A 24,217-nucleotide genomic window follows, 5' to 3' on the forward strand; every position below is an offset into this window, starting at 1 on the left:
ACAGCCCATGCTGTCTCTTCTCAAGCCAGTATTTAGGAAACACAAGAAGTAGCAGCATTTTGCAGTCAAGAGGTTTTGAGGACACAGGTTGGAGCAGGAAGTATAAAATACCACACAGTAGGCTAAGTGATATGAGGGAGAGCAGGATGCTTTGCCTTAGCAGTGAGTCAGATAGAGAGGTTATGTGGAGCATGGAAGGAACCAGAGCTTAGCATAATTGAGGCCATAAGCACATGGCACACACATCCATAGGAAATCTGTCATTTCTGGTGATGCTGGATCTTTCTCTGGATCTTGTGGAATATCTTTTTAGAAGAAAGGATCTTTTATGGCTTGGAATAAATTATTTGTGTAGGTATTTGCCCTGATCATACATGATATAGTGTGTGTATATGTAGGTATATGGAACACATAGATAGTGTTTTGGGGGTATTTTTTTGTGCATCAGGAAGAAGTCTATACTTAAATTTCAGCAAATTATACATAAATACTTATTACCTAATGTGCAAAACCAATGCCATTTTCCTTTTAACACAGAGTCACCAAGTGGAGTAAAAACTTTGGTGCTGATTATTTGATGATATTAATGGTGTTGATTATGATATTAATTGAGGAGGTTGGTTGATGCTATAGGGATACAGAGCACCAGAAAAGACAGGGCAGAGTGCAAGGTGGTAATTATTCTGAAATAGAAACTGTGTGCAGTATTATAGTATTAGCAGTTTCATTTTGAGTGCTTTAGTTTTTGTAAATGCTGTAGCATTGCCCTGTGTAACCTCAAGCAATATATGTGGTTGAATTTGTTCATTACTAGACAGAACTCTGCTGTTTGGATCTATTCAATCTGGAGCAAAATCATGTGCTATGAATACTGCCAAGGGTAAACCTGTGATTCTCTTTGTTAGCTACCTACCAACTGCCTACTTACTATTTTAATAATTGCTGGCTATTTCATTATTGTGTTAGGAGACAAAAATGTGACCACAGCAACCCCAGAATAGCAAGTTCCTCTTATAAATACAAGCAAATAATAAGACGCAACAGGCAGCTTATTTCTGGATAATTGTAGGTTGATGGTTCAGTGTGTACATCCCAAGGTCAATTGACTTTGATCTTTGCAGAGGTTCAGTAACTGCTCTGAAATTCAGCGAGTAGGATGTTATATTCACAACAGGAAACAGAACTTGGTCTGTAGGATGGATGGAAAACCATCTTACCCACTGAATTGCCAGGTATCATAACCAGCAATATGACATTAGTGGGAGCTAAACTGCAATTTACAGCCATCTTGCATAACCTAAAGCCACTTCATAAATGAGATTAACTATGCTGTTTAAATCAGTGTTATAGAGTGAGGTAGAGGAGGGATGTTATTTCATTCTGGCGAATATCCACAGCCTGCAATTTCAATTTTTTGGAATTTAATTACCACGGCTATAAAAGTACATTTTCAGTACAACCTTGTTACAAATATTTGTCCTAGAAAGCCGCTTCTCTCTAATGTATTCCATTTAAACACACAAAAAAGTTAGTGCTTAGCCTTAACCTATTAAAATATACGGGATCTCACTTTCATTATACAGTTTTGGTACTGCTGTTTCATACAGTTTCATATCAAGGTGAATTTAGCATGGTTAGAAAAGGGTCCTGAGGCACCGCCAGCCCTGACTGTCCCTGCCCAGCCCCCAGGGCTTCCCCCACCTGCCCAGGGCCCAGGACCCCATGTCAGCCCCCTGGGGCTGTCAGCCCCTGCCCCTGCGGTGCCGCAGCAGGGCCCATCTCCAGCTCCCCACAGCCCTGCCCTGCCCGGCCGTGGGCTCCGCTGAGCCGGGCCCACCTGCGGGCCCACGTTGTGTCCTGGCCTTGGCCCGGGGGATGCCCAGGGCTGGGGCTGCCCCGGTGCCCCCGGCTGCCCTGCTCCTGGCTGGGGCGGTGGGACAGGCCCTGGCTGCCAGGCCCTGCCGTCACCCAGCCGGGGAGCCGCCGTCCCTCACCTCTGTTCAAACACGCTAACGCTGCTTCTTTTGGAAGTGCTGCTGACATTTTGGAGTATCGCTCATGACTCTATAATACCAGAGATGGGCAATAATGAATTGTACAACTTAATGCCAATTGGATCTGCTGTTTTCATGCTGTATCAGTTTATAGTCTTATCTCAAAAGCACATGAAAGACGCTGTTAAATTCTTCCCACATGCTTTGTTGAAGTAATCCCTGTGTGTGTAGCATGGGTGCAACTCAGTTTTTAAAACCCTGGTAAAATTTTCCTGGAGTGTTTTTTTTAAAGTGAAGCAATACTATCTATTGGAGATGAACACAAATGCTGTAAATATATTCACTCCAGAAATTAAAAAAAAAAAAAGAAATGCTCATGGTACAAATACTTTCAGCACAGCTTTCACTTGCCTTTTCCTTTTCATCGTGCTGAAGACACCCCATTGCCACCGCTCTTGGTGCTTTCTTGGTGCTCTGCCAGAGACACTGTGGACAAGGAGGCTACTCCAGATTGGGGCTAATTTGAAAATAAAAATAACTCTCCTTTTAAAGTAATTATGTATGTGACAAGCAGAATGTTAAGTACAGGCAGCTAATGCTGCAGTCCTGCATGCACTTTAAGTGCCCCTTCCTGGAGGCATGAAGCCGTCCCTGTTTTCAGGCAGCTGTATTTGAATGGTTTGGGCCAGGACATTGGGGGGGGGGGGGCAGAAGAAAGACAGAGGCTGGACAGTTTTTATCTGACTGCAAGTCATTAAAAGAAAACCAGATGGTTCGCTTAACAGTGGTATTAAAGGAAAATGAGTAAAAGTATGCCTAGGGCATAGTAAAATCTTTAATTTGTCGTTCATCCCCAGCCTTAGCCAGTGATTGATGGACAATTTCACAAAAGTGTCCAGATTAGATTCTGAATGAATCAATTTACTGTAATATTAATACAGTGCAATTGCTGATGCATTTACTTTTTATTGCATAGACTTACTTCTTCACAATTTTGCTTACCTTTGGGGTATTGCTCAATTCAGTCACCAACTGAAATTAATGCCATTAAGTAACACTGAGTTCCTATGGAAATAAAAAAATCTACCTTTATGTGGAGTCCTAAAAACCTTTGGCTGAAGTAACTGTCTTGAGGAATGGTAATATGATACAGCCCAGCTGACATGAGCACTGTGTCCCAAGACATTTTATTCTATCCCATGATTATCTGCCATGGCCCATTTATCTGACCAACTTTATGCAGAGGGTAATGGACAGTCTTTCGCAACGCAGGTTAGCACACAGACTGAAGCTATAATATCTTGCATTGGCTAGGATCGGTCCTGCTAAAAGCATCTCCAGTATAATTTAAATGCATATCTCACCACAGCAAACTTCTTTTGCAATGAGGTATCTGGGTAGTGAAAAACAACTTAAAAGGAAAGGGGGGATTGTTATTACTACTCATTTCATCCTCATAACCTAACAATGGTGTTAAGTTTTATATACAAAACCATCAACTATATTTTTAAGTGCATCTCACCTCCAGGCCCTTCTTTTGGCCTCAACGTGCACCATTTGTTTCTCCTTTAATTTCATTCCCAACTTATTTTTTTTAAACTGGTTACGGTAGCAATTTCCCCCTTCATATAGGTCACACAGACAAAATATTGCTTCCCAGATAAACTGACACTTAAGAAAAAATGAAACAGATGATTGTCTTTGCCTGCATAAAACTCTTCTACCAAGCAAACAGTCAATGACAGATAACTTAATCTAAAATAATAAATTGGGGTTTTTTATATTTTCCTCACAAGTGAATGTTACAAATTTATCATCTGTGAGAAACTTTTCTAGAGATCTGCTTGTTTTTTCTAATATATAAAAATATTTTTTTTTTCTGAAAAGAAGGGAACAAAATCCACACTATTTTGACCCAGCTATTAAGCAGTTGATGCTGGTGTTGTGATATAGGCCTATACCAGAAAAAAACTGATGACAAGCAGTTAGAGAACTATCCTAGTTTACTGAAATCAGATTGTAATCATACCTTTTGAGATCCTTTTTGAATCAGGTTCTTGAGGCCACACATGGTGACAAACTGTAAGTTCACTGTTGGCTTGAAGACCAGGCACTCAGCCAGCCTTAGCTCTACATGATTGTCATGGTTTAACACCAGTTGGCAACTAAGCACCACACGGCCGCTCGCTCACCCTCCCCCCACCCCCGGTGGGATGGAGGAGAGAATCGGGAAAAAAAGTAAAATCTGTGGGTTGAGATAAAGACAGTTTATTAAACTTATTAACTTATTAGTCTTATTAACTATTAGAGAGAATAATAAAAGAATATACAAAACAAGTGATGCACAATGCAATTGCTCACCACCCACTGACCGATGCCCAGCTCATCTCTGAGCAGCAATCGCTGCCCCCTGGCCAACTCCCCCAGTTTATATACTGAGCATGGCATCATATGGTATGGAATAGCTCTTTGGCCAGTTTGGGTCAGCTGTCCTGGCTGTGCCCCCTCCCAGCTTCTTGTGCACCTGGCAGAGCATGGGAAGCTGAAAAGTCCTTGAGTAGTGTAAGCATTACGTAGCAACAACTAAAACATCAGCGTGTTATCAACTTTATTCTCATACTAAATCCAAAACACAGCACTATACCAGCTACTAGGAAGAAAATTAACTCTATCCCAGCTGAAACCAGGACAGTAATATACACCAGTACATAGGGCATGACCTCCCCCCAGTGTTGCTCTCATAGTAAATAATCCACATACAGCCTGGCCAACTGAACGCTTAGTTTGTTCTGTCATGTCTTAGGAAAGTTGTAAAACTAAAATTATTGAAGTTGAAAAGGATCTTGTCAGAGGGAATGTTTATTTTCAAAAGTTAGTGCTTTTGCTGAAGGACTTTGATTGAACTTTGATGAACTTTGATTGAACAAGAGATTGAACTTTTGATGAAGATCACCTCATTCTCAATACTGATGAGTCATTACACTGAGATATACTTTGTCTTGATATCCAAAGTCACAGTCAATCTTACACAGGTGGATTAATTGTGGAGGAGGAGTAGAAATTTCAGAAATAAGGACTTGAAAAAAATCACATAACTTTCCATTTTTAGCTCTTTAGGTGGTCTGAGCTAGGTAAAGAATATTATGGAAGACAATTCCCAGTGGTTCCAACACCTTTTCTAAGCTTGACCTTTTTTTTTGCTACCTTGTTCATTGAAACCAAGTTTAATTAAAATGATGATAAAAATAAGTTTGGGAGTTCAGCCTGTAACAAGTCTTACAACAGCACTATTCCATGATTCATATGAATTAATGATAGTCTGTTACCAAGGGCTGTTTTTGTCCCAGTATGATACAGACAAAGTTAAAGAGGCTTTCAAGGCAAACAAAAGTTGATTTTTTTTATGTGAAACAATCATAAAAAATACAGTTTTAAAGACAAAATTCTTTTCATGACTTTTCTGTTGCAGGTTGCCTTTGAGGATAATTATACTCAAATATCCTATTGAAATTACTTCCCGCAGTAGAATTCTTAACAAGCAGGCCTAACAGACATTTGTCAGAGGCTGAGGTTATATCTAGTAAATCATATAATTCCTCTAGGCCCTATGGCCGAGTGTATTGGCCAACTGAATGAGACTTGGAAGACCTGAACTCTATTCCAGGTTCCAAGACTAGCCTTCTGAGAAACTTAATGTTTCGATGCTTTGTGATCCCAAAAACAGAGCAAATGGTATTGAGTGTTTTGTGAAGGGTTTTGAAATCTGCTTATGAAAAATGCTGCATACAAGCTACTTATTGGTATTCTTATTATCAAGAGTATGGGCTCTGTGCAAAAATACATGGAATGCCCATTTTGTCCCTGAAGGAGAAAATTAAGAAGAGAGCCTCAGCACATCTGCTAATGATTAAACATGCTACAGTTCTGATATTTTGTATTATTGGACACTTTCGGGATGTGTGGTGACAAAGAGTTTTGCCCTTAAAGGCAGACTTGTTGCATGGAGCATGCTTTCTGTAGGGCCCATAGGCATAAGCGCACATGGTGGAGCACTGTGCCACCAAGTAGGTTGTCAGTTGGCTGCCAGCATAGCACTGATCTGGAAAGAAAGTTGGAGGAAGCCCAAAACATTGACCATGTGGTTATGCTGGAGACTGCCCTTCCAGCGTGGCAGGGGCATAGCCAGGCATTTGTAAAGTCTGTGTGAAGATTTTCTATATTCTTTCAACCTACAAATCTTTCTTTTCTATAAAGCATGCCATCCAGCAATGCTAAGTACTTTGCCAGATAGTCAACTAAGTATTTTTTTTCTAACTTGTATGCAGGAAAAGAGAAGCAAAGAGCTGGTTGAGAAAGTCCAGCTCTCCTGACTCATAAACATGTCTTTTCTATGAAATCAACAATTTCCAGGAATCTGCTACCTAATAGATTCATTTTTTCCCATTAATTTCATCACCTATGCCCTGACTTTAGAAGCCATTGTAATGTTTCATTTTTTTCATTTTTATTTTCTCTAATGTAACAACAAAATAAAATGTAGCTGATTAGCCTTGATTTTAAGGCCAGGAGGGATAAATAAGCCTTTATCAAAGGAACAGCCATGAGCATATGATTTAATTGGTCATACCTTGTGTGTGTGCTAAGCAGCATTTCAAGAGACATGGAAATCTCCTGGGGAAAAAAAAGATTATTTTTTGGGCAGCTCATGCTTTGTATGCTAATTACCATCATTCTCTTCTTTCCCCTGCCCCCACCATGTTTCAGCTTGGTCCATGTCCCTTTGGATAAGACAACTGATCTCTTCATTGCCAGTGCTGGAATGGCCTAATATGCCTGCCTGCCTCCGCTCTTAGTTTGCCACATCTTTGAATGCATGTATTTATCTGTTATTCGTGTATGTATTTAGTATGTTATTATGTTGTGCACTGTGTTGTATATTACATAATGTCCACAGAGCGTAAGAGCAGAGCATCCAGAATTTAAACTCAAGAAGTGGCTGGCCTGGCCACTTTTTAATTCTTTACTTACTGCAATTCCTGAATACAATGTTTTTCCACTGTCGGATCTCACTGTCCTACATATTCCTAGGATTCCACCTAAGCCACTAGCATTTAGATCTGACTGATGTGTGCTTAGCTTGGGGAAGTGATTTGGACCTTCAGTTCATGGTTTTCCTCAGGCAATTTCTTACAATATTGCAGACCATTTCAATTCCAATGTCAAGCCACAATTGTATCAATTCACTGCTTCTACTGTGGTATCATTTCATTTCCCAAAAGCAGTGTCCAGCATTTTGGCTGGGTATTAATAATAGTAAAGCATGTATCATGGTATCAGTTAAAGTATCTAGAATTGTGTCCCAATTATTTATTTTCCTTTCTTTTTTTTATTCCCATTTCACCACCAGCTGCATTCAGACCAGGATAAAGGAGATGGATCACTTAAGTACATCCTTTCTGGAGATGGAGCAGGAGACCTCTTCATTATCAATGAAAACACTGGTGACATCCAGGCCACAAAGAGACTAGACAGGGAAGAAAAGCCTGTATACATACTCCGTGCCCAGGCTATAAACAGAAGGACTGGAAGACCAGTGGAACCAGAATCTGAGTTCATCATTAAGATCCATGATATCAATGACAATGAGCCAATGTTTACAAAGGACGTTTACAATGCCAGCATTCCCGAAATGTCAGATGTTGGTAGGTGCTAACTAATAATTGATTTCAGTGTCTGGTCTGGGTTCTTTCCGTGGACTTAATGAAGGCCCCAAAGTTTACAGGCACTGAACACAGGCATCTGCTGTTTGAGCCTGGAGTAAAAGCACCTCAGCCATTTAAAAAAAAAAATCTAACTCCAGGAAAATAGTGACAAGACTTTGCTGGAATCAGAGGTTTCAGCTGAGTGAAACCTACTGCCTCTGTTGTACCACAAAAAATGCAAGTTAATACAATCTAGTTTAGCTCATGGTGGAAGTGAGCTGAGCTAAGCTGTGTTACATGACACCTGTAAAGAATTTAATATGCTTTGTTAACATGATTTAGTAGCAGTGTAATAATATGGAAATCCATGGTCACCTAAGTGTATCCATTCCACCCCTAGGTCTGTTCAGCAACCCTTCTTTAGTTCAGGAGGGTAAAAAAAAATGGAAAAGGGCAGGCGTAAAGTGGTTGTACACACTTCAGGAGCAAAAACTGTCACCCTAGTCAACTCTTCACTGATTCTGAGATATGCCATTAACTTCCTATGACCTTTGATGCTCTTTTCATGCAAAAGAAAAAAGCTCCAAAATCCATTGTAGTCCATTGAAATATTTCTATTGATTTAAAATGTATCAAGCTGTAAGAATCAATCAATAAAAGAAAATAAAATAGTTTCCTTGAAATATCATTTTAAGATTGGATCTTTTCCAGAGAAATTGACAGGTTTTGTTTCTTTGTCTCTGATTCTTAGGGAGGTCATTTTGATTTCTTTGTCAGAGAGCAATGTATGGTTAAACTGCAAGAAGCACATTTCTAATCTGAAATAATATCCAGGGAGAGAAGCATTAATTAATTATAATCAAGAACAAGATTAAAATAAAGCTCAAGCAATATGAAAATAAAGACTTTGGGGCATACTCTCTCCTCTCATTCATGGGACTTTTCACATGGATGAAACCTCATCTGGTGAAGGGAGAACCTAATATTCACATTTTAATATGTAAAGTGAATACTTTATTCACAAATCTGTTCTAAATGTCAAAACCGAAGCTCATTTTTTATGTTTGTTAACACTTTGCCTAGGATTCAACACCATTTCTTTCTCTAGAAGATGCATGAAAAAACAGATTTACATTCCTACGTCAAACACCTTACATGCATGAGTAAATTTGCAAAAGTATATTATTGACCTAGATTCAAATTCTGAATGCGTTCAATATCTGAAAAAGGGTGCGTTTCTGGTTTCTTCATAAGAAATATGATGAAGGATCTACATATCCAATCAATGACTGTGTATTTTAATGAACTGAGAATAAGCCAACTATCATTTTGTTTTTGTATCTACGTCCTTTATGAACAGAGAAACTTCTACAAAATAAGAATACGTCTAACTTTTTGCCACAAGTTTGACCTGAACTTGAACTATGCTTTTTCTACATCATAAACTGTCTTGGCCATGAAAAAAACCTGTGGATTTTTATTATCTTTAATTTATCATTGCAGGTACCTTTGTTGTGCAAGTCACCGCAACTGATGCCGATGATCCTACGTATGGGAACAGCGCTAAAGTTGTCTACAGCATTCTCCAGGGACAACCATATTTCTCCGTTGAATCTGAGACAGGTCAGAGGACCTTATCTGTCATTCTATGACAATGTGTGTAATTTAAAATGACGTACTAAGCCATGCTAGGACATACTAGACAAAAACTTCAAAGAGATTACATCTTACTCAGTGCAAAATCTGACAAACTTAATAGAGTGATACATCTGTAAACATGACACCTACATTATTTTAATCTTACCAGCAAAGCCTAATAAATACAATTAGTACTGGATGTGAACCAGTTTTCAATCATTTTTAACAAGCAGTGGGTACAGAGACTGCTGTGGATGCTTAAATTAAACCAAATAGGTTGGCTTTTAGAAGAAAACGAGAAACAGGTGGGTGTGGAAAAAAGTGCTTAATCCTCATAGATCTTCATAATGGCTAAATTAAGACTGAAGGTTTGTTCAGGTGGGGTTTCTTTTTCTCCTTCTGCTTCTTCAAAACTTGTTTAAAGTAATTATAATTTCTGTACATCTGCAACATATCACTTTAATGCTAATTTTATGAAAGAAATCTTAATTAAGAATAATGATAGAAGAGGTAAAATTGGCTGCTGTGCTACACTAGAAGATCACAAATAGAATCTGAAACTTCTGCATTCTGTTTTTGGAAGATGTTTAAATTATACACAATGACTGGAATTTTTTATGTGCTGAATAACAGACGGCTTTGGAACTTGTGCATGTAAAACATATGAATTCTGGCTGACTGAATCTGCTGTACCATTGCCTATCTGACTACACAGATAGTCTCTTCCCAAGATTTATAACAACCTTCTCCAACAAGAAACAAAGGATCTCAAGAAACTCCTTAAATGGGAACATCCATTGTGATAGGTTGCTGGAAGCTAGAGAAATCGGTTCTCCTCAGCATCTTTACAGGAAAGGACTGGATTATCCCAGACAATTAATCAGGTTTTAGCATTGTTTCTTACATAAATCTTAGAGACTCAGGCAGGGAAAAGGAGGGAGAGATGATATGTCTCAAAGAAAAACCTGAGGTGAAAAAATGTACATAATTCTGAAATGAGGGAGAGCCAAGATATTAGATTACTTCAAGCGTAAGGTATTAGATACTGCAAGCAAGGATTTTTGGACTGACGCACTTATTCTGACTTGGACAGTACACTATGTGCTCTTCTATCTAGAGTTATAATAAGGATAATGTAGCTGGGAGTTGACCAGTAATAATCTTTTAGCAAAAGGGTTGTATGGGGCACAGAGGGGAAGCAAGGTAAACCACAGGCTTGATCTTCCTGCCATGGAAATCAATTGCAAAACTCCTAGAGTGAAATAAGTCTCTGTTGAAGCTGCTGTGAATTTTGCCATGGATTTCAGTACTTGAATTTCACCCCTTTTGCCTACAAAGGAGTCAGTTGTTAGCCTTAAGAGACCCAGTGAGAATGCAAACATTTTGCTTCATGGTAAATCTGAATGACTGAATTTCAATAGGAGTTGGCCTCATAACTGATATTTATGCCTTTGAAGAAGGAAGGGACTGGCAAAATCATTTCAATCAATGTATAAATAGAAATATATATATTTGGGCATGCTTGGGTGCTCACAGTTTTCTTAATTAATTTCTCTTCTCTCATTTAATGTTGCTGTATTGCCTCTTTAATGATGTCTTGCTGAAGTTAACTTTTTTTTTTTTACCACATGTGTCAAAATAAAAATATTGACAGAAGAGGAGAGAAAAGATGGAGTACATTATAATGAACAAAAAACCTTTTTCCAGTTCAGTGAGAGACTTTAGCATGGAACTGAAAGGGGGTAAATAGTTATGTAAAATAACACTGCTCACAAATAGGTAGAACATCTTTCTGGGGATGCCACTAATATTGTGTCTGTCACATAGGCAGCAGCCTGAGATATGATATGACAAGTCTGTAATTTAATATGCCATCTCATAACAGTAAATATTTGTACTGGGCAAAGTTTACTTATTACACAGAGATTGTTTTGTTCTTTAGGCTGTGGGGTTTTTTTAATAAGAATTTCCATCAAAGTCAGTACCTTACATGTGAATTCCCCCTCTTTAATTTTCATGTTTTCAGGCATTATTAAAACCGCTTTGCTAAACATGGACCGTGAAAACAGGGAGCAATACCAAGTGGTCATCCAGGCTAAGGACATGGGAGGCCAGATGGGTGGATTATCAGGAACCACCACCGTGAACATCACATTGACTGACGTAAACGACAATCCTCCTCGCTTCCCCCAGAGTATGGAATATTTACATTCTATGTCTTTACAGTAAAATGGAAAAAAATTGGTATTTTTTTTCACCTCAGATATTGTTTCTGCTGTCATGAACTTACTGAGTATCAGACTTCCTTTAAGAAAGAAAAAGACAACACACAAACAAGCAATAGGATCATGCTAAGGTTAATGGCAATAACTGGGAAACATATCTTTAATACTTTTACTCCAGTTGCAGTAGATAGTCTGAGAGGTGAATTAATGTACAGAAACATTATTTCTCCTACCCATTAAATAGCATTGACTGATATAATCTGTATTTCTTGATCAATATTATTTCTATTAGACCTTATAATTGACTGCATTTTAAGATATCTGTTCTAATCTAACATATTTAAGTTTTGAAACTTATTTATTTAAGTACATAAAATGATCCCAAGAGCAATTCTATCAAAATGAATACTTACGCCCAGGAAGCATTTGCCTCAATGGATTTTCCTATATTCTTTGCATGCAGAAACAAAAGCATGTACATAAATATACCAGATATTTCTGCCTATTTTCCTTCCCCTGTCTCAGATCATTTGGTAGAGATCTGTGTGATATTTAAGGGAATCACTTGAGCCAGATCTCTTAGAAAGTAATTTCTATTAGCGACCACTCACGGCCATAAGTGATTCAAAGTGATTCATCTTTCATCCACTTCTCTTTCCCTCTCTTTCCTTCCTTCTCTCTTTCTTTCTTTTCTTCCTTCTTTCTCTCTCTCTTTTTCTCCTTTTTTGCTTTGTCTAACCACTGCTCTGTGTGTGATGTATCACAGTGTCAGTGTGTGTCAAAGTCACAAGCAGCTGTTAGAGAAAATAATTGCAGATACTATCAGACAAATCAGCAAACTTTGGCGGTTAAGTCACTGGGAAAGTTATTGGAAGCAACTTGTCATTTAAGTTCAAAGTCTGTTCCTAGCTGTGGGCAAAGCATTTCCATTTAAATTAGAGCAACTTAAGAGCAAATATAGCACTCTCCCTCCAATGAGTTAATTATACATCTCTGGACATAAGTGTCTTCAGTATAAAAGCCAAAGATACAGCTTCTTAATGCCAACATTCCCCAAGTAGAGTTTTTTCAGAGGAGAATTCAATATAGCACATTATGAATAGGCATTTGGCTGGATTTGGTTTTAGTGTTACTAAGCTGCATTGGCCTCTGGCAAGTCTTAATATTTGTCTTTTGGCTGCAAGACATTTTTCATATACAATTTTGATATGGCCAACAGAGACCGTGATAATGTCTAGAAATGGACATATGTTCCTCAAGATACATGTATGTAGGAACACAAAATGCCCATCCTTCATACTAGAAAATAGATAGAAAAATTACTTTTATCCACATGAAAGTAAGGCAGAAGCTGAAGGCTGTTGCCCCAGGAAGACCTGAAGACACAATGACTCACTAACTCATCTGTGCATCCCCAGCATGGACAGTGGGCTGAGAGATGGTGTCCAAAGTACCAGGAGACTGACTGACAAAATTTCCTTCTCTGTCTGCTGTAGGCACATACCAATTCAGAGCTCCTGAGTCTACACCACCTGACTCACCAGTTGGCAGGATAAAAGCTAATGATGCTGACGTGGATGAAAATGCAGAGATTGAATACAGCATCACTGAGGGGGATGGATATGACATGTTTGGAATTACTACAGACAAGGACACCCAGGAAGGAATTATAACTGTCAAAAAGGTACACATCTTAACACACTTAATCTCAGCCTCTGAAACACCAGTCAAAACTTTATCTAGCATATATTTTTTTCCCATTTTTAGTGTAACATGTGTTGTTTATTAATTTGAATGCTATCTGTTAGGAATCTCTACATTAACTATGTAAAGTTTCTTTTATACAAGCAATTGGGGTCCTTCCTCTTATACCCTCCTTTACTAAATCAATGCACATACTTTGAAAGACCTGAGAGAGTAAATTACCTAGGGAGTGGGATAGGACTGAGAAAAAAATTCTACAGTCTGAACATATCCACAGAATAACTCAAGGAGGCACCACCCTCCAACTGTGATTTTCTCCCTTTGATGATTACAGGGTTTGCTCACTTACTAGAAGGTGCTGTGTTAAGACCACAGAAATAATCAGTATCACATTGCCTATTTTGCACTATCAGAAAGTGTTGAATTGTATAGCTATAATACATTAAAGTACATAGATAGACAAATTTCTTTTGACACACATTTTGTAAAAATGTAATTAATAAATCCATCAGCATGCTTTTGCTTTAGAAAAAAAAATCACAGCGCCTTGCTGGATCACAATGGACATCATCTACTAGGTTGCACATTGGCTGTCAGAAAAGGTTTGAGAAATATTGTTTACAGTGGGTTATTAGGCAAGCTTGATAAGGTTACAGATATCATCCTCCATCAGTTCAAGTTCAATCATCACTAGATAGACATTGTGTAGATTTTCTGAACATGCACTTGCTTGTTGATATCAGTACGACACCTGTCACTACTTGTTTTTTAGGAGATGCCTTCCAGGGGCTGATTATGATATCAGTCTAACTCTGTTTGCATTTCTGTCTGTTGCTGAGAGAAGCTGTGAATCTTCTACAACATAGTGGAAAAACGGGGTGGAAAAACTACTCTCTCCCCACATTTCTCTAAGTACTGTAACAAAGAGTCACTAAATGCTGCTTCTTCATACTTTTAATAGTGTGATATAGTCATAACCTGTCATAAAATCATGTTTTCCTTGATGGGTGGTTCTGGATGTCCAGACACTAGATGTCACGGTGTTTCATTTCAGTGATGAAATGCCAATATTTAAACAAGCAGCTCCTAGAAAATCTTCCCCCTTTAGTGTGTGGTGCTTAGGGGCAAGGAATAGACAAGAAAATATCAAAATGCCAGAAATGACAGAATAAAAGGCATGAAGAGTTAAGACTATTTGAGAAGGAAAGATTAATTGATGTCAAGGAGTTCCAGGCATAGAATTCCCTGAAAAAGTGTTTTTTTCTATACTGTATCATCAGTAGCACAGAGCCCTGTCTTTCTCCTTTCTGCTGGCATTTTAATTCCAGTTCAGTCCCTTGTTATCTAGCACTGGCCTCTCCATGACATCCCCCCATTAATTTGGCTCACTGGTTGAGAGAGTCCCTTGGGAGACAGTCCTGAAGGGCAAAGGGGTCCGGGAAGGCTGGGCATTATTCAAGAAGGAACCCTTAAAGGCGCAGGAGCAGGCTATCCCCATGTGCCGTAAGATGAAATGGTGGGGAAGACGACTGGCCTGGCTAAACAGGGAGCTTTTGCTGGGACTCAGGAAAAAAAGGAGAGTTTACCACTTTTGGAAGAAGGGGCAGGCAACTCAAGAAGAGTACAGGGTTCTCATCAAGTCATGCAGAGAGAAAATTAGAAAGGCAAAAGCCCAGCTAGAACTCAATCTGGCCACTGTTGTAAGAGATAATAAAAAATGTTTTTACAATTACATTAACAACAAAAAGAGAGCCAAGGAGAATCTCCCTCCTTCATTGGATGCGGGGGGGGAACATTGCCACCACGGATGAGGAAAAGGCTGAGGTACTTAATGCCTTCTTTGCCTCAGTCTTTAATAGTCAGACCAGTTATCTCCAGGGTATTCAGCCCCCTGAGCTGGAAGACAGGGACAGAGAGCAGAATGTACCCCCCATAATCCAGGAGGAAGCAGTTAACGACCTGCTGTGCCACCTGGACACTCACAAGTCTATGGGGCTGGATGGGATCCACCCGAGAGTACTGAGGGAGCTGGTGGAGGAGCTTGCCAAGCCACTCTCCATCATTTATCAGCAGTCCTGGTTAACAGGGGAGGTCCCAGACGACTGGAGGCTTGCCAATGTGACGCCCATCTACAAGAAGGGCAGGAAGGAAGATCCGGGGAACTACAGGCCTGTCAGCCTGACCTTGGTACTGGGGAAAATTATGGAGCGGTTCATCTTGAGTGCGCTCAGCAGGCATGTGCAGGCCAACAGGGGATCAGGCCCAGCCAGCATGGGTTCATGAAAGGCAGGTCCTGCTTGACCAACCTGATCTCCTTCTACAACAAGGTGACCTGCCTAGTGGATGAGGGGAAGGCTGTAGATGTTATCTACCTGGACTTCAGTAAAGCCTTTGACACTGTCTCCCACAGCATTCTCCTAGGGAAGCTGGTGGCTCATGGCTTAGGCAGGTGTACTCTTCACTGGGTAAAAAACTGGCTGGATGGCTGAGCCCAGAGAGTTGTGGTGAACGGAGTTAAATCCAGTTGGCAGCCAGTCACCAGCAGTGTTCCCCAGGGCTCAGTTTTGGGACCAGTCTTGATTAATATCTTTATCAATGATCTGGATGAGAGGATTGAGTGCGCCCTCAGTAAGTTTGCAGGTGACACCAAATCGGGTGGGAGTATTGAGCTGCTTGAGGGGAGGAAGGCTCTGCAGAGGGATGTGGACAGGCTGGATCGATGAGCCGAGGTCAATTGTATGGGGTTCAACAAGGCCAAGTGCCGGGTCCTGCATTTGGGTCACAACAACCCCATGCAACGCTACAGGCTTGGGGAAGAGTGGCTGGAAAGCTGCCAGGCAGAAAAGGACCTGGGTGCTGGTTGACAGCCAGCTGAACATGAGCCAGCAGTGTACCCAGGTGGCCAAGAAAGCCAACAGCATCCTAGCTTGTATCAAAAATAGTGTGGCCAGCAGGACTAGGGAAGTGATCGTCCCCCTGTACTCGTCACCAGTGAGGCCACATCTTGAATACTGTGTTCAGTTTTGGGCCCCTCACTACAAGAAGGACATTGAGGTGCTGGAGCGTGTCCAGAGAAGGGCAACAAAGCTGGTGAAGGGTCTAGAGCACAAGTCTTATGAGGAGCGGCTGAGGGAACTGGGGTTGTTTAGCCTGGAGAAGCAGAGGCTGAGGGGAGACCTTATTACTCTCTACAACTACCTGAAAGGAGGTTGTAGTGAGGTGGGGGTCAGTCTCTTCTCCCAGGTAACAAGTGACAGGACAAGAAGGAATGGCCTCAATTTGCACCAGGGGAGGTTTAGACTGGATATTAGGAAATTTTACTTCACTGAAAGGGTTATCAAGCATTGGAACAGACTGCCCAGGGAAGTGGTTGAGTCACCATCCCTGGAGGTATTTAAAAGACGTTTGGATGAGGTGCTTAGGGACATGGTATAGTGATGGTCTTGGTAGTGTTAGGTTTACGGTTGGACTCGATGATCTTAAAGGTTTTTTCCAACCTATACGATTCTGTGATTCTGTGAACTGCCTGAAAGGAGGTTGTAGCGAGGTGCATGTTGGTCTCTCCTCCCAAGTAACTAGCGATAGGACGAGAGGAAATGGCTTCAAGTTGTGCCAGGGGAGGTTTAGATTGGATATTAGGAACAATTTCTTTACTGAAAGGGTGGTCAAGCATTGGAACAGGCTGCCCAGAGAGGTGGTGGAGTCAGCGTCCCTGGAGGAGTTCAAAAGACGTGTAGATGTGGCACTTCAGGACATGGTTTAGTAGGCATGGAGGTGTTGGGTTGACGGTTGGACTAGATGATCTTAGAGGTCTTTTCCAACCTTACTGATTCTATGATTCTATGATTCTGTGATCTGGCTGCAAGCCACAGCAATCCCCACAGAGCTCTCAAACTTTTTTTTCTCTTCCCAGGCACTGGATTTTGAAAATAAAAACCTGTATATTCTGAAAGTAGAAGCTACCAATACTCACGTGGACCCTCGATTCCTCTACCTGGGGCCATTCAAGGACTCAGCTACAGTCAGAATTCAGGTGGAGGATGTAGATGAACCCCCCATGTTCAGCAGACCAGCATACATAATGGAAGTGAAAGAAGATGTTCCAATAAACAGCGTAATAGGAACAGTAACTGCTCAGGATCCAGATGCTGCCAAGAACCCTGTCAAGTAAGCATAGCCTATTTCAGCTTGTGCGTAAATTTTTTACAGCTTTAATTTTGCTTTTTTCATGTCAGCACACAAAAAAATGACTTTTAACAATGAAATTGTTCAGGTATGCTTAAATACGGAGTATTGTAGATGGTAAGTGATCTCTCACACTTGAGCATATCTAGGTATGCGTGATTGTGTTTGCATTGTCCTTTCATCTTGAATTACAGTCTATCCTCTTCAGTAACTAATGTTTGTGGTTATTTCTACCATGGAAGAATTTACTGCAAAAAGAGCACTTAGAAGATGTTAGTGTTCTCCTTCCACCTTTAACATTTTCCAGTGCAGTGCAGTACATCCTCTTGGCTATATGACAGGGGGGTGATTCAGCAGCCCTTTCTTCTCCCATCCGTCCAGATCTGCTTAACAGAGGTCACGTTTACCTTCTCTAAACTGCAAGTAGAAATGCCTTAAAAGCAGCTCATGTGCACACACAGACTCTGATTTCACTTCTATCAGTGTAAGGTTAGTAAGTTAAGAATCAGTCTCATGGACTTCATAAATTACACTTGCCATGAATCAATAAACTAGTCTTAGAGGAAGTGGAGGACATGTTAAGGTTGGAGTAGCTAAACCTAAGCCTTCATTTTTTGTAAATTAACAGGTACATTGTTTCAGTACATTTGAAAACATACTGAAGTACTTAAGTCATTTTGGATAGAGTATAAAAGAACTTTTTAATAGTTGTATGCTTTAATTAAAGTTCATTGCTACTGAGAAGGCAGCAAGAGGAGGAAATGAAAAATACAGAAATATTAAAACCAGGTCAATTTTCAGCATGTCTCTGGGTTGGGCACCTTGGAAATGCAATAGTAGTCTTAAGATCAAAATAGAACAATGCAGGTTTAATAAAAATCCAATCCATCAATACTTTGCACTTCTGCAAACAACTATCTTTCATCAAGATATCTTAAAATGTTTATGAGGCATGAGTAAGTTTTAAGCTCCCAGCTCGTCTTGTGAGAGGGGTAAATATTATCATCTTAATTTCCTAGATGAAGAAATTAGATCTAAAACATTTCTGGCAGAAACCGTCTCTGTCTTCAGTTTACATGCAATGCCCTGCACATGAATTCTTGTTCAAGACTAAGCCTTCTAATTTTAATTAAGGTTTGCTTTCGTTTGTATCATGACATGCAACAATTATATGGAGTTCTGGACTGGCAGAGCATAGTAACTTAAAGAGCAACATAATGTTTTGCTGGCTTTGGTGAAGCCCAGGGACAGAATTGAACACCTTCTATAGCATGTCTTCATGGGCATGCTAGCATGAAGATGAAAAACTGGTTGGGGTGGCACCCAGGCCCCTTGCAGTCTTCATACGAACCTCCTTTTTTATATCTAATGGCACTGAAGAGTGAGGGGAGTGCTTCCCTCTGTTTCCCTGTGGTGATAACTACAACCATTTGCATTTTACACCAGCACCAGCTCCTAATTATAAGTGATTTACAGTGGATAGGGATTATGCTATTCATTGTTGAGTACTGCCTACTGGCTCTTTTCTATTAATTGAATGTGTGTGCAAAAACTTACCTCTTTCAAAGGGCAGTTATTTAATACAGTATAGATACTTTGCATATTAAAGTATCAGATAATTATTGAGCAAAATTTAGCAGAGGTGTCAAAATTGATGCAGTGCAGCAGAAAACTTGTCTCCTTTATACTCTAATAGCATGCAACAATCAAGGTGAAAAGAGAAGAAAAAGAAAAATGAGGAAGACGTTAGAGTAATAGAAATAAAAACAGCAAGAAGAAACATGAAAATCAGTAAGAGGGGAAGGAAATCAGCAGAGAGCAGTAGCTTGAGAGATGTTAGCTTGCAATAAATGTAATTTTATGGTGTTAATATCTTGAGTATCTCCTAGAATTTAGGGGCACGGGTTGAGTCTGCATCTTTTTGACAGGTTGATTTTTTTTTTTTTCATCATGCAATAGAGATGCTAAATCCGATTTTCACTCTAAGCTTCAGGGAAGATGCAATTAGACTGAATATATATGACTTGTCACTTGCTTGTCAATTTTTCTTGACAGTTAAAAATAAAATCTTTAGACACTTGATATTACAATGAAAACCTTCCATTTTCTCCTCTGCTCAAGTGAAGGTTTCTCTTTTTAAACAAACTGAGCCCTAACTCTGTTAGATGAAAGCCCCTTTGATCTTCCATTAAAGGAAACCTTCACAATATCATTATGAAAATGCATTATGAAAAATTCACACACACATCCTTTCCTGACCCACAAATCTCCCGGACTTGCGGTTACATTAGACAGCAAGCTGCTGAACATCAGAAGACAATGAAGCAATACCAAAATATGAAGCGGATATCTGCCCTGGTTGTAAGAGTGCATAATCATTCATGACCTGTGTACTGGCAGAGCTACATTTCATCAGTCCAGCCCTTATAAATAAACTTTGCTGTGACATGACATTAGGAAAATACAAAAATACACCAAGTAGATGTTTGGCTATATTTGAATATGCTTCCATGCATAATGACATTAATACACTCCTGAGTAACACTCTACTGTCCAGCTGTGTTATAAAAAAAGAGTTTTGCATTCTGCTTGTGTTTGATCTAAACAGAAATATTATGAACCACTGCATTCTGAAAAAAATAATGCTGCAACTGGCACTGCTGTATTGTACATCAGATCTTTTTAAATTGCTAGTTGAGTTTTTTTGCTATAGTAACTCCTCAGAGGCATAATGAAGTTCATCAGTCACTGGAACTGTCTCCCTGCTGTGATTTGATTTACTAAAGTATCCCAGATGAAAATGATCTGCAAACAAATGTAAGGCTTAATTTTGTTTGTGTATTTTACTGACAACATATTTGCATGTGTTAGATTCCCTCTTTCACCCTCCCCTTCTTCCTCTTATGTACAAGGAGCGACTGGAATCTACATAGATACCTTTTAACTTCCTAGCTTGTCAATTCCTCAAGGTTTGAAAGGGATGAGGTCCTGAAATCTGACAAATACACACCAGTAATTTCATTAAATAAATGTAAAAGTTAGTTTGATGTTGTCTGCTTAATTCTTACTAGGTTATGATCCATAAGTCACAATCACCACCAATTCAACATAATTAACAGTCCTTGATCAAAAGAGACTGGATTATACAAACTGAGAAACAGAAGTGACAGTCTAGCTTATTAAAATCATCCTTCTAGACCAGTGTTAGTGGTATAATTAGAATATACTTTAACTGCATTGACCTTGTATGTATTTTCTTTTGGATATGAAGAAATAAAATTAACATTTCATTAAGAAGCTGTTCTCTGGTTTTGGTTTGGGGTTTTTTTTGGTGAGTTTAACTTTGCTCTGTACAAGTGACTGAATATACATGCAGTTTTACAGGGACTTATATTTTAAAATTCTTAATATCTTGAAGAAGTCCTCAATGTTACAGCTCTGGTAACTTTAGAAGAAGTCCAGAACAATTTTTTTTTTAATTTCTTCCAGATAGTGCACCACATATTGAATATAGGAAATCTTACAAAGTAAAGATAGTGATTACAATATGCCAAGGCATTAAAATGCACTAAGGCAGTAAGATATTTTAAGTCCATTACTAATATCAAGCATGAGTGAAAGCATAATTGAAGAAAAAAAAACAACAAACAGAAAACTCATGCCTAAAGCTAGTTGCTTACTTAAATATCTTGCTGAATAAGAGCCTGAATCACACTATTACAGTTGGCTGGAACAGCTAATCTATGGAAAATCCTGATATTTAATTTCAAATAGGAATGCAAAATCTAGATTTACTGCAAAATGGAAATACCAAAGTATTTCAGCTGAAAGATATGGAAATGAGATACAGAATATCTGAAAAATAATTGAATTCACAAAATACCAACATTATATCATATAAAAGCCTGAATGAATGCAAGTTAAAATGAAATGTTTACTATATCAAATACTTACTTTGTCAAAATATGAGAGAGTCAGACCGGTTTGTATAAACTTGTTTCCATCAAACATTTCAGCTAAGTCAACAAATTCACATGTACTATTTAGATTTGGACAAAACAACACAGCTTGCTGGAGCTGTCCCATCAGTCAGCGTTGCATATTACATACCTTCTCACATACTCTTTTCAAGCTGATGGTAACGTTACAATGCTGCATAAAGGAACTAGGTTATTGACACTACAGCTGAAATTGCGGTACTGTTAGGTCAAGTGACATCAACAAATAAAAACTAAATCAACTCCTGAAAAACTAGCAAGGTGTGCCTATGCAAGTCCCACAAAAAAAAGCTAGCTTTTTGTGCAAGTACCTTTGAATTTCATTTGGCTGTTTCCATAATGTGGAAAAAGAAAAACAATTTAGTGTAAATAATTAATACTTGCTATAGTTTTTTTAGGAAGGTAAGCTACACTACAATTCTCATTTCAGAATAAGACTAGTCTAATTTGCTGTGGATATTATATCCCTTTTTTTTTTACTTGCAAAGAAGAAAAATAAATGCAGTTACAAGATAATTATCTAGTTAGTTCATTTTAAACCTTTGTCAGAATCACATGTTTCAACTGGACTCTTCTATTCCCTCCTTTGTCCATGCAAGATCTTTCTCAGAAGTTAAGAGACACTGCAAGGGCACTGCGAAATCTGTGCAGAATAAGGGACGTGTCACACAGCTGCTCCTAGGGCAGAGCAGGGAACGGAATTTTTTCTTCAGCCTCTGCATTCCCTTCAGTTCTGTTGTGGCAGTAAACTCTGCCAGTCATTCTCCTGGCACAGTTTTCATCGGACTGCATACCAGCTCAGCCGTATCTTTATCCTTGTCTGGACACAAGAGACAGCAGTAGCTGCCTTGTCTCCATCAACATGGCCTACAAGGGAACCAAGGGAGCGCACTGGGCTTCCTAAGGCTCTGTCCTGGATTGTACATCAGCACACATTTGGGCTGGAAACAAGAGCAGAATAATGCAATTGCATTCTTGCTTTAGCAACATCAGAGATATATTTCTGTCAAAACCTCTGTAATTTATGCAAGAATTTTCTCTTCATGAGAGATGAAACCAAGTCACAGTATTTGGATCAAGGGCGTAGCACCCTCTCCCATGAACTGGAGGGCTCTGCTTCTAAAGTTGGATTCAGTTCAGCAGAAAAAGCAAAAGATCAGATAGATAGAAAATTTGAATCCGTATTTAGACTCTGAGCTCCTCCAGAGCTTGTTAGCATTCGTTTTCACATCTAGATACCATCAAGCAGGGCTGAGCATGTTAGTTTTAGTGAATCACAGCAAACCTTTATGTGATATGTACTATGGAATAATGAAACTCTGTTCCAGGCTGACTTGTTTGGTGGGGGCAGTCTTTTTAAATGCTGGGAAGTGCAAGGCAAAAATGCACCCCAGCTGTCAAATTTTATATCAGAAATTATTTGGAACAGTTGAGATATCAAACCATAAAAAGAGGGTTTTATAATGGGAAAGCCAACTCAGCCTTAAAATAATCTTCATATCTTTCAGGACACAGACTTCACATTTTTCACTAAAAACAAAGCTTTGATGATTCTCAGAGGTATGTAAATTCCACAGTAATTCATTTATTCAGTGACAATGCTCCACCTTCTAAATCAAACCTCCAATGTGTCATTATCCAGTAGCTCAGACCTAGCTCTGTGTGTGAATATATATGAAGACTCTGAAGCCTGCACTGAAACAAAAGGCAATCCCATTTACTAGCTGTTTGATGTCTGGTCTTAGAAAATGGTTTAAGAACACCGAAATTAAAAAGAAAGCATTCTCCTAACCCCTGTCTCTATATTTGCAGGTACTCTGTAGATCGACACACTGATATGGACAGAGTATTCAACATCAATTCAGGAAACGGTTCGATATTTACTTCAAAACCCCTTGACCGGGAAACACTGCTATGGCACAACATTACAGTAATAGCAGCAGAGATCAGTAAGTCAAACCTAAATACCACTGCTGTCCCTGATGTAATGAATTTAGCCTTCTAGCTGAGCGTGTGAAAAGCATGGCTGGACAGATGTCAGGTTATATGGATAGTCCACTCAATACTAATGAAGAAGCGGAAACTGCAAGAGGTGGTCTGCAGTTTTGTGTTTACTATGGACACAGCTCATGAAGAGGTAACTTAGCTGAGCAGGGAGGAAAGGTAACAATTCTGTGTTTTCTAATCAGTAATTTTTAATTTTGAACATGATTGTTGAATTCTGAAATTGGCATGCAGCAAGCAAGATGGTTTACAGCCAAACTGCATTCCATGGCTGAATTCAGTCTGATCCAGACTGAATATAGCACAGGCTGGATGTTTTCAAGTAAGACTAAGGTGGCTGGGCTGAGCTAGGTGCCCAGATCTTAATCAGTTTTAAGGATTTCCATTTTTAACTTCTTTCATGTCCTTTGAAATTATGAGCTATAGTTACAAATCAGTCTGTCATGTAGTTTAGGATTGCTCAGAAGAAGTAATCTTGTGGTAATACTAGTCATGTTGATTTTAGGAGCAGAAATGCCAGGGATCTAGATAAGGACATGTATGCTAGGTGGCCTTAATAAACAATCATCGTTATTTTAATACATTAACTGTAAGCATGGGACATGCTCAAATATTAGGTAATGCAATTCCATTTGCTTTTGCAGAGTCACAGTGCCTGTGATTGTGAAGCATGGTGGAATGGTAGATAGATCTAATATAAACACCAGTTCTATGACCATCACAAAGTCTTTGTGCAACTCAGGCTAAATGGCTTTTTTTTTTTTTAA

The 24,217-nt window shown here is 39.3% G+C and overlaps 1 protein-coding gene across 2 annotated transcripts in view; it reads left to right on the plus strand.

Annotated features, from left to right (window-relative positions):
* LOC140647919 (cadherin-6) overlaps window positions 1-24,217 on the plus strand; it is a 106,405-nt gene that overhangs the window by 69,720 nt on the left and 12,468 nt on the right. For both annotated transcript variants that reach the window (XM_072853132.1, XM_072853130.1), the window contains 6 exons: window positions 7,402-7,696; window positions 9,200-9,319; window positions 11,361-11,528; window positions 13,056-13,243; window positions 17,177-17,430; window positions 23,259-23,395. In XM_072853132.1, coding sequence (XP_072709233.1) covers window positions 7,402-7,696; window positions 9,200-9,319; window positions 11,361-11,528; window positions 13,056-13,243; window positions 17,177-17,430; window positions 23,259-23,395 — 1,162 coding nt within the window. The remainder of the gene's footprint in view (window positions 1-7,401; window positions 7,697-9,199; window positions 9,320-11,360; window positions 11,529-13,055; window positions 13,244-17,176; window positions 17,431-23,258; window positions 23,396-24,217) is intronic.

The sequence above is a fragment of the Ciconia boyciana genome, chromosome 2 (assembly GCF_034638445.1).
Source record: "Ciconia boyciana chromosome 2, ASM3463844v1, whole genome shotgun sequence".
Taxonomy (NCBI): Eukaryota; Metazoa; Chordata; class Aves; order Ciconiiformes; family Ciconiidae; genus Ciconia; species Ciconia boyciana.